The sequence below is a fragment of the Formica exsecta genome, unplaced genomic scaffold (genome assembly GCF_003651465.1).
Source record: "Formica exsecta isolate Colony F162 unplaced genomic scaffold, ASM365146v1 scaffold15, whole genome shotgun sequence".
Lineage (NCBI taxonomy): Eukaryota > Metazoa > Arthropoda > Insecta > Hymenoptera > Formicidae > Formica > Formica exsecta.
This window is the reverse complement of record NW_021848825.1, coordinates 168,382-180,397: the sequence shown is the minus strand read 5'-3', so window position 1 is coordinate 180,397 and position 12,016 is coordinate 168,382. Positions and strand designations below refer to the sequence as shown.

Sequence of the window (12,016 nt, the reverse complement as noted above, 5' to 3'; positions counted from 1 at the left end):
GGGAAAGAGAGAGAGAGAGAGAGAGAGAGAGAGAAAAAAAGATTTCGCGCTCGTAATTTGCGCGAAACGCAGATGCGTATCCGGCTCCGATGCAACTTTCCGTCGTAAAGTGGCTGTTTACAGCGATCTCACAGACGAGCCGCCTGGTGTAAATTTATCAGCTCGCGTCCACGAACTTTGCCGAGTTGCCCGTTGACCGCCTCTTTTCGCGTCTCGTAAAACGTCTTCGCGGCTAAATTACGGCGTCGTCTCTTAAACGGCCTTCGTCGTCTCGGAAATGCACGCCGGCTGAATAATATCGCTCGAAAGCAGGTGAATTGCAGTCCGGAGTGGCGTGTGTGGTCGATTCTTAGGGAAACAAAAAAGAGTCAACACTTTCTCTGGTAGAAAGTAATCGCATGCATGTCGTGCGATAAGCGTCGCGACAAGAGAGAATCGCACCGGATCTTTCGATCCGACTCCAACATGCATTCATCCTTGAGTAACAAAAAGAAACAATCTCGACAGCTTCGAACGTGCACTTACATGAATTATTTACACGCCGTGCGTGTATGTCGCGCCGAGAAGGCAGTTTGTCTTCGAAATTCAGTTCACGAAGCGTGAATAGCGCGATGGGAGAATGGGTGTGCGCGTAATTACTTTGGCGTGCTCTGACAGACGGATGTCAAATATTAAGATGTACTCGTCGCCTTCATCGAACATTAGCTGTTGTGTTAGAAAGTTATTATACGATACTTTAATTTTTATTTCAGAAAAAAGACTTCTACATTACAAATTTATCTTTCGCGCTTTATCGTTTAATGAAATATGCGGTACACCGCAACATTTCTTAATAACAAGCACACAATAATTGGAAATTCTGAGGAATTCTCTAAGCGCGTGAGAAAATCACTTCCAAATAAAATATAAATATATATATATATATATATGTTTCGCGAATACTTAATATTGAAAAAGCAATTTTGAAAATAATGGCAAATATTTTCTTCTCTCCTTTTTTTCGATGACCAAGGACCGTCATTCGATCGATGGCGGGAGATCGGCAGCCGTTTCTCTCTCATTCCTCTCCCATTTCGCGTCTCTCGCAGTAATCGAGAGTCATCGAGATCGTCGATGGACCGCTCCATCGTTTAAATGCTAATACAGGCTTAATTTATCGACCTATGATTCTGCCGAGCAACCCCGCGTCGGTGCTATTTACACGTCGATTCTACGTGGAACTTTCGTAATTGAAAGAAAGCCGCCGACCAGGACCACCATGTAGCTGCGGCTATAAAACACGGAATATACGATAACACGGGGTGCTTTTTGGGTAGACTCGTCTAGGAGGGCAAACGATCGAGAGATGGCCCAGTCTACCTGAGCGGTTGATAAAGGCGTGCTTATGACTGCGTGCCTTTCACGCGTCATAATAAGGAGACCGAGAGCTTCGACGCACTATTTAAAAATTATCATCGCTACAAGTCCTCCTCACAACTTATAAACAGTCTGCGAACGTCCACGAAAATGGAAGCGCGCGCGTAGATGGAGAAATTTATTCAACGCTTCGAGAGAGTCCATTCTGGACCGGATAGGAATTTGGGGGGGAAAAAGTATTTCCAAAATTAAAATATATTCTTTACGACGCGATTGATCAGACGCAGCTAACGCAATTTGTAACACATATAAATAACTGAATTAAAATTTGGAAAACATAAATTGCGCACAAAGGTGGAACAAATCGGCGTGCGAGATGCGAGATAATATTCTATTTTTATAGTATTTAAATCTTTCATATATCATAATAAAAAATAATTACCATCATACATATATGTAAATTTTTATTTCTTATAGACAGTTGAATTAAATTTTTTCATGTCCTGTTTTAGTTACTCGAATAATTTTGTTAAAAACTTTGTCATCATTTTATCGCGCGTTATTCCATAAGATCCCCCGCACGTATCAGATTGGAATTGAATAGTGCATCAGAGAGTTAATCAACCTGTCCGGCTTAGTCATCCTTTGACCGCTACCGCATAACGCTCTGCCCCCATCTCGGTCAAATTGGTTTTATTTAGCCGAGTAGTGGCGAGTGGACCTCACGGCGCAGGAAAGGTGGAAAGGGTTAACGAGAACAAAGTGAGTAAATACGGCATAGCGGTGAAGAATACATCGTTAATAAATAAGAGCCCCTCTTAGCTACCTACCTACCCGCCGCCTACATCGCCACAAGGCAACTCCGTCTATATGCTAATGCACGGCTTCCGACATACAATGTTTTGCGCTTTCCGTACTTGATCTGCTTCCGTACGATCCGGTGAACTATGTTGCGACCGAAAATTACGTAAATAAGTAACCTTTGATTTCGTTACTAAACAGAGATCAATGAGCGATGATCGATGTAAAATAGCTTAGAGATATTTCGACATGTGGGAGATTTCGAGATTTTTATAATTTAATAATATTAATAAAATATGGAATCTCAAAAAATTAATGATTATAATAAGAAGGGATGGGAATTTTGCCTTTATGAATATATATCAAGCAAAATTATTTTTAAATATTTCTGTCATTACTAAAATAAAGATTAAAATATCTCTATTGTATATTTAGTATCTCAATTTGCGAAACATTAAAATATTATCAAATTAATCCAAAATTATTATTTTTATGTCGTGATATTCATAAATTACCTTACTGCCTGCTTTGTTTTGCGACTATAAAAATATTAAATGTTAGGATTTAAATGTGAAAGAGAGTTACACATTTCAATATATAAATATACTATAACAATAGTATCGGATAAAAAGCAAAATAATTCTGCTGATAAAAAATAAAATCATATTATTAATAAATTTGTATTCGTATTTAGATATTTTTTTCTTTCTTTTCTCTTTCTATTAGTATCTTAATTAGACGCAATTTCAGATTATTAGCAAATTAGCATCCGAAATATAAAAATTTTTCCGCAAATATGGATATTAATATGGGTGAGCTTTACACTGGAACATAAAAGCAGGGCGGATAGTGTCCTCCTGACAGTAAAACTCATACGCGTAGATAAAACCCGCGCGAAGATCTGCAGGTTTTTAATGAAGCGGGAATGTCCCCGCTCTTTAAGAGAAGGGCGCGCACAGTCTTCCCAAATTAGAAGCGTTCCGCGGCGAGCGAGCGCGGTAAACGACTAGCCGGGCGATAGATCGGACACTCCGGCGCTAATTGGCTACGGAATTTTATGTACCACTAAATTACTCTATGCAAATGCGGCCGCTTCCGTCGTCGTCCCTTCCGACGAGGGCACTCTGAAAATGCGCTCGCGCTCGCGCGTGCAATTTCGACGTGCCCTTCGGGATTTACGCCGCCCTCATTATCCTAATGAAGACGTAACGCTTGAAAAACGAGTCGCCGATCTTTGCCGGAAACCGATCGCTCCTCGTTACCGAGCCTCTCGTCGCCGAGTTTTCTCCAACATCCGCCTGATCCTCGAGAGAAGTGCACCGGCAATAATCGATGCATCTTCCGAAGTACGGAAGGTCAGGAGGATGATACCGGGCGTTAACTGTTACTAAAATAAAGATTAAAATATCTCTATTGTATATTTAGTATCTCAATTTGCGAAACATTAAAATATTATCAAATTAATCCAAAATTATTATTTTTATGTCGTGATATTCATAAATTACCTTACTGCCTGCTTTGTTTTGCGACTATAAAAATATTAAATGTTAGGATTTAAATGTGAAAGAGAGTTACACATTTCAATATATAAATATACTATAACAATAGTATCGGATAAAAAGCAAAATAATTCTGCTGATAAAAAATAAAATCATATTATTAATAAATTTGTATTCGTATTTAGATATTTTTTTCTTTCTTTTCTCTTTCTATTAGTATCTTAATTAGACGCAATTTCAGATTATTAGCAAATTAGCATCCGAAATATAAAAATTTTTCCGCAAATATGGATATTAATATGGGTGAGCTTTACACTGGAACATAAAAGCAGGGCGGATAGTGTCCTCCTGACAGTAAAACTCATACGCGTAGATAAAACCCGCGCGAAGATCTGCAGGTTTTTAATGAAGCGGGAATGTCCCCGCTCTTTAAGAGAAGGGCGCGCACAGTCTTCCCAAATTAGAAGCGTTCCGCGGCGAGCGAGCGCGGTAAACGACTAGCCGGGCGATAGATCGGACACTCCGGCGCTAATTGGCTACGGAATTTTATGTACCACTAAATTACTCTATGCAAATGCGGCCGCTTCCGTCGTCGTCCCTTCCGACGAGGGCACTCTGAAAATGCGCTCGCGCTCGCGCGTGCAATTTCGACGTGCCCTTCGGGATTTACGCCGCCCTCATTATCCTAATGAAGACGTAACGCTTGAAAAACGAGTCGCCGATCTTTGCCGGAAACCAATCGCTTCTCGTTACCGAGCCTCTCGTCGCCGAGTTTTCTCCAACATCCGGCCTGATCCTCGAGAGAAGTGCACCGGCAATAATCGGTGCATCTTCCGAAGTACGGAAGGTCAGGAGGATGATACCGGGCGTTAACTGGCTGCGAGTTATAACCAGCCCGCGTAATGTCAGCTTAATATTCAACGCCGGCGGAGGCGATGGATTTACGAGAGCTAATGAATTGGTAGTCGGCCCCTTCTCCTCTCCGCTTCCCTCCCACATCGCGAACAGCTCTCATCGATTCAAAACTCAAAAGCCCTCATTTATATATACTTTCTCTTTTATATGATCGAAATATCTCTACCGGGTAGACAAACGATTCTACGATATCGAACTCTATATGCATTCGATTTACATCCTACGCTTTACCCGGAAATCATTAGGTCCAAGGGCAATTTGAGAAATTTGTCGAAGGTCCGCGGCGAAAACAAGAAAAAAAAAAAAAGGGAAATAGTTCGATGCCGCCGCCGGGAGGAGGAGCAAAAAGGAGACGAAGTAGGAGATGCCTCTCGGGCAATAGGATAGCCGAATAAATTTGGATAGCTCCCTGTTTTGGCCCCGAGCCACGGGTTACTCGACGTAGACACTCTCGGACGTACGATCGGCTCTTTCGTAACGCGGCGCGCGAGAAAAGAAGGGAAGAAGACTGTGAGGGCTGAGAGGAAGAAAGGCGATATACAGGCGAGCCGCTCCTTTACGATGGATTTAATTAAAAAACATAATTTAGCAGGCAGAAGAGGATAACAGGTAGCTTAGCTTCGGTGGGAACTAACGGAGGTTCCGTCACAGCGCAGCGCGCTGTTCAGCGCCGGCCTGCGGTCACTCATGAATAAGATTATTAATCCCGTCCTTTACAGAAAACCTTTTGTTTTTTCTTTTTCTTTGTTTCCCTTCTCGCACGATCACTCTCTCCCTCTCTCTCTCTCTCTCTCTCTCTTCTCGTATTTCTTAATATCTAAAAAAAAAATATTTATTGCACGTGATTTAATTTATTAATAATAATTTGCGAACGAAAACGCGTTGAGACAAGGCATCTTATATAATGCACATTAGTCGCGATCTCGTTAATTTAATTTCTAGGATTGATAAATCCTTCTTACATTAGATATTAGATAAATATAGTGGATTTACCGAAAATAGAATAATGAACTACGAGCGGTTCCCTTTACACGCGTCGCGAAAAATTATCGTAAATTCGCTTATTCCTGACGAGCGGGATTCGAGCGTGCCAACCATCGTTCTTCGTTAATGATCGCGGTCGTTGATGCTACGGGCGATACGCCGCATCGCCCGTCTACAATCAGTACGGCCGGTAAAGCTGACTTACTGGGTGTGGACTATACCCGGGTCGCTTAGATGGGCCGAGTTAAAAATCCATTTGTCCGAGAGACGCCGGTCAGTGTCGCGCGCGAGATTAAAAGAGAGATACCGACGCGGACAAGAAAGGCAGCGCCATTTTGTCGAAAGGAGGACCGACGACGACCTCGCGGCTAGCTTCTCTCCCGCATATAATGGCAGTCGTGTTGCGTGCGAATGTACAATTTCGTTCCATCGTTACCTCGGTCGATCGAGGGGTCCGCTCTGTTCGCGAAGCCGGAGAAACGGAGCGGAAGGAAAACGAGGTGCCAGTCGCCAGTATACGGAAAGATTTTCGCAATTAGGCGAAAAAGAAAGAAGGAAAAAATTGACCTGCATATATACATAAAAAATACATTATTGTGAAACTTTATCTCTTCTGCGACATAATATCCGCGTCAATCTCACATAAATTCGCTCCTGCTGAGCTTCATATAAATATGCAGAATTTGCACAATATACTACGTGACCCACATGAACGGTTATATACGCGGATAACGCTATCACACAATTAATTTTGTAAATGCAACGAGGTTGCTCAGATAACGTACCTTATAATTCGTGCAAAAAAAAAAGTTTCTGTTCTTTCTTTCAACTTTAAAGCTGCCAATATGTACTTTTATGATATTTCTGTAAATTAGAAGTCTTACGTTCTTATGCTTTAATACATGTCGTCATTAATTGTACAAAATACACACATATATATTTAACTCGATGGTGCATATCAATTTATATTTCAAGATAAGAAAAAATGTAGAAAACAATAACGCGAGAGAGAGAAAGAGAAAAGGAGCTACCGTGTAGGAAACGACTATATCGAAGTCGACGACTAATCCGATAAGGAGAAAGACGAGCGAGGCAAAGCGAAGGTTTTTATAATCGCCGCAATTATCTGCGAGACCAAAGTCGGATATATACGTATAACTCTAGCGCGCAACAGTTTCAAGGGGCACCATCGCTTCTTATCGGGGCACTGGCTGCGTGCCGGCGCAGTTGCATGCGGAGGCTGATAAACAAATAATTAGCATTCGAAGTAACCCGCATTCGTATTATCGCTGGCATCGCTCTCCTCGCCACAGGGGGAAGGCGTATATTCGCGTAACCCTTCGTTGACGTATCTCTACATATACATGGTGTGTATATAATATATATACTCGCGCTAAGAACTCAAAGAGCAGGTTGACGTGCAACGGTATTCGTGCTACTCGCTACATTTTACCCGACTTGTACCTGGACAGGGTAATTAGCGCGGTATGGAAATCACGTTCGCGCAACAATTCGACCGTTCGATATCTAGAAGCGTTTCTTTCCCGCGGAATGTTTCACGTGTTCGCGTAAGCGTATCGAGATCGTAAAAAGAATGCCATCGAGATTGTTTCAGGCAGAAGTAATAATGCCATTTAAAATTATAATTCAACGGTATGCCGCGTATCTGTAATATGTTATAATTTGCATGGTAATAATAATTACATTACTTATCCAAGATAGTACTTTTTTTATGAATAATTTTACTTGGCGCTTTTCTTTCGTAACACGTGAATAAAATGTGATTAGTATACGAAATAGATTAATTCAGACTTCCCTGTAATATCTCGAGGAACATGTTCTCTATATATATCAAAGTTGACATTCTTTTTGTGTTACGTTATATTAAATTAATATCTTTTTTTCATACGAGAATTTAAGTAGCATCGTATTATAATTAATGTAAAATGGCGAAAGGATAAAAACGAAAGCGAATATATACTATGAAAAGAGAAATGATACGAACCATTCATAATTAAACGCATAAAAAATAGAAATTACAATAAGCGATGAGACCGACATGGTAAAATAGGTGATATCACTCTGGTTGGAGACTGCTTAATGCAGGTGGATCCAATCAGAAACTCGACCATGCCAGCTCGCGGCAGGTGCTTGGAGATCGCGGTCAATGGCTCTCGAGAACGACCGACACTTTTTACACGAAAAGCAGAAAAGGGCGCCGACTAATTTTGCGCGGCGTTCCATTACGGGACACGGAGCAACTCTTCTTTTCGCGCGGCTCGTCCCTTTAATTGTCTCTGTCCGCGTAATTCGACGACGACTTGAAATAATTTTTAAATCGTTCTCTGTAAACTTGCGTTTCTTTTAATCGAAACAAAAATATTTAATCCGTGAAAAAAATTTTATTTAATTAAACAGAAGAAATCCTGTCTTTTTTCTCGCACGCTGAAAGGAGGAATTAATCGAATTTACCAAACTCGAGACTCTCGATGTCTTCGTTAACGTGCACGCATAAAGTGCCGATCGTCGACGCGCGACTCGCTCGCCTGATGCATGAACGAGGGTTCTCTCGAGCAGCAGAAAGGGGGACGAAAAGTTTGACACGGCCGTCGGATGCGGTTCGCCACGAAGCTCGACCGGTAGACACCCCACGGTTTGTTGCTTCGCACCCTCGCTGTCGGGTCTTTTACCTCCCTCGCATTCAGCTGTCACGTGGCTCGTGCTCGAACGATCGCCGACGTTTCCGCTTTATTTTCCGCCGTCGAGTGCTCGATCTCGTTAACGATCACGCTCGTCGATCGAGCCGCTTCTTGACCTCATCGCACCGACCGGCAAACAATCCCGCGACGACGCCTCGATGCGAACGAGTTCTCGGAAAAAAGGATCCCGAGTCGGCGCGCACGACGACAGGACGAGGCGAGACGAGCGAGAGGATTCTTCGTTTTAATTTATGCGCGGCGTAGCTCGGGGCATTATTAGTCCTAGCTGGCTGCGAGGGGGCGTGACGTCACGCGACTAAAACAAAGGATCCTACCGGTGCCCATTTCACGTCGGTTCCCTTTCAAGCGCGCCGACAGGAGGGACGCGAGGGATCCCGGTCTCTCTCGTCGAGTAAATTCGGTTACACTCTTTACGCTTCGTCAGCCTCGTATCGTGCATATATTTTTTACCTAAAAACGATCGATGTCGGGATCGCGTTTCCGTTTGCTCGATCGGAATAAAATCTTTCGCGCAAAACTGAAAAATTATTGATATTTCGTTACAAAAAGAAACTTTGTTTGTTGCTGGACAAGAAGCGTTAAACGAAAAAAATTCCAATGATTTTGAGACGTGACGAGAATGAGATAAAGGTACGGGCGATGGAGGACGGGTGTATGAGGGCGCGTACGATTCCGCGATGGAGACCGGGAGGGAGCTGATCGAGGGACGTCGTTGTCTCCGCAGGCCACTGTCATATTGTCCCGGCGGATCGATACGTGGCCTGCCTACAACCTGCACTCATCGAGCTTGAAGAGGGCGTGGCTCGTACACTGGTGGAGAGACACTCAACCCCGTTGCGATCTCCGTTGCCGCGCGTTAGCTACCCTCCTCTTCCTCTTCCTCCCCCCTCTCCTACCGCGCCACCCTTTCGACGTAAAAGCGGGAGAGACGATTTCGTTCCTTTCAACCCTCCGCGGTTCTCTCTCGTCGTCACCCTCCACGATCTCCGAGCGTCAACGAGCGCTCTCATTCGTCGAGGATGTCGTAACGGGAAGCAATCGCGCGCAGTTCGGAGATTTCCTCGGAATAATGACTTTTACTCAATACCATACCTTCCCACGTTCGAGTATAAATCACAGTAATTTTGTAGTGCTCCGAAAATATAAATAGTTAATAGCAACATCCACGTATTTTAACGCTTAATTATTCAGCTCATTATTACTTGTGTTAATAGCACCGAGTGGCGGAAGATCTTGGCGTTTCGTACACGAGAGCTTCTCTAAATAACGAGACCGTATTATAGCAATATCGATCATGTTACTCCGAAGAAATATGAGCGGGATATTTGTTGTACGCGTTGATGAATGATCGGGGCAACCGAGTAAAACTCTCTTCGAAGGATAGATCGAGCACGAAGCGGTCGCGACTCTTCCGTTTTTTCTTTTTCTCCCCCTCGCCTACTGAGTCTGTCTTTCTCTCTCTCTCTCTCTCTCTCTCTCTTTCTCTCTCGTCGCCACCATCCTGGAGGGGTGCGCGCGTTTCGTTGTCTTTCGCCGGTGTTGTTGGCGCAAGGTTGAATCCACGTGGGGGCGTGTCGCCTCGATGGCGCCGACTGCTAATGGCCGCGCGGCCCTCCAGACCTTAATTTCCTGCCGCTTCCGCGGACCCTCTCGCTTTTACCTCTCCGAGTCCAAATCCGTTCCCCAGGACCTTCCTTCAGCCTTCAGCCTCCGGCTCTTCGGTAGCTGCCGACACTCTCCTTGTCCTTTCATCCCCCCGCGAGCAATTTGCATGGAACTGCTCTTTTGATGAAGTTCGTTATCTAAAATCCCTCGTTCTGCTCTTCTGCCTGTCGTCCGCTTTAATTTTTAGCTCGCGCGCAAATTGTGCTCCCTTTAATCCCTCGTGCCGCGTGAAAGGGAGCACGAGTTTCGCAAATTTCTAAGAGGACTCATTGAAATTTATACTAAATCTTATAATGTACGAAAATTTTATCGTTATTTATTCGATTATATCGAGATATAATTGTGTTTTTCTTTAGAAAATAACAATTCATATCTCTCTTATCTCGAACTCATATATATGTACGTGATATTTAAAGTAAATCAATTTTTATCTTTTTCGTATTTTTATGTCGTAATGTCTCATATTGTTTCGGACCTCCTAATATTGTACCGTGGAAAACATATGTCGACCTTGTGTTTGTTTCGAGAACAATTTGCATGAAACCGGCTTAGGTAGAGCGATCGGTCTATCCGGGTCTCCTTACTTTTAGCGACTAATCTTGGATCTCTTCTAGGATAGGAGCGGCAATTTAGTGTCATTATACGCCCTTAGGGGAAGACTTTCTTCTTTCTCTCTCCATGGGCCCGGGCCTCGACTTCTTTTTAGATCGATTTAGACGCGGCGGCGATTATGGGCGTCCATCGACCGACAGATTTCGATATTATGTACCGCGCTGGCACGAAAAAGTATCCCGGTCGTCCGGTGAATCGAAACGCGCGATACGTAATTCGCCCCATAGTTGTTATTATCGATTTGCGTAATCGCACCGATCCAGCTGAAATCGTTCCATAACAAGTGTTTCCGATTTCAAAAATTCCGAAAAAGACCGGTAACGCGCACGCGTTGTTAGCACATTGTAAATTGACGATAAAGATTATGCGAGTTCCCTGATATTTGTCGGGCATTCTTCATCAAGAATTTATTATCATATTTCTAAACATAAATTAAATGCCCGAATTATTCTTATCGTATTACGCAACAATATATACGCTAAAATAGATAAACTCTTTCTCTATGCAATGAAATTATGACTGAGCATAGATTTAATTACAATGTTACAGGATCATCCGGGATTACGAGGCACGCCGGGCGGCCCGCCCGGATTCGGGCTTCATCATCACGCGGCCGCGACGGCCGGCGCCGGCGCCGGAAGTCCGCAGGCCGGCGGCGGCGGTGGCAGTGTCGGCGGCGTCGGGGGCGCCGGCGTTAGCCAAGCGCCCTCGCCGCGCTCGCAGAGACGTTACACCGGTCGCGCCACGTGCGATTGCCCGAATTGTCAAGAAGCCGAGAGACTCGGTCCCGCCGGCGTGCACCTCAGGAAGAAGAACATCCATAGCTGCCACATACCGGGTTGCGGCAAGGTCTACGGGAAAACGTCGCATCTGAAGGCCCACTTACGGTGGCACACTGGTGAGCGACCGTTTGTTTGCAACTGGCTTTTCTGTGGCAAGCGGTTCACACGTTCGGATGAGTTGCAGCGGCACCTTCGAACCCACACCGGCGAAAAGAGATTCGCCTGCCCGGTCTGCAACAAGCGGTTCATGCGCAGCGACCATCTCGCGAAGCACGTCAAGACCCACAGCAGCAGCAGCAGCAGCAGCGGCAGCAAGGGCAAGGGGGGAGCGGGGAGCTCGTCGGCCGAGTCCTGCTCCGACAGCGAGGACAACGGGAGTCAGCAGAGTCCCACTTCCAGCTCGGTGCCGCAGCCGCAGCCGCCGCCGCAGCCGGCGGCTCAGGCCCAGCAGCAGCAGCAGCAGCAGCAGCAGCAGCAGCTGGCGGCGGCGCAGCAGCAGCAGCAGCAGCAGCAGCAGCAGCAGCAGCAGCAGCAGCAGCAGCAGCAGCAGCAGCAGCAGCAGCAGCAGCAGCAGCAGCAGCAGCAGCAGCAGCAGCAGCAGCAGCAGCAGCAGCAGCAGCAGCAGCAGCAGCAGCAGCAGCAGCAGCTGGCGGCGGCGGCAGCAGCGGCAGCGGCAGTGGCG

General features: G+C 45.0%; 1 protein-coding gene across 1 annotated transcript in view; it reads left to right on the top strand.

Annotated features, from left to right (window-relative positions):
* Positions 1–12,016, top strand: part of LOC115232802 (transcription factor Sp8-like) — a 29,257-nt gene that overhangs the window by 16,505 nt on the left and 736 nt on the right. The window contains exon 2 of the mRNA XM_029802908.1: positions 11,102–11,980. Coding sequence (XP_029658768.1) covers positions 11,102–11,980 — 879 coding nt within the window. The remainder of the gene's footprint in view (positions 1–11,101; positions 11,981–12,016) is intronic.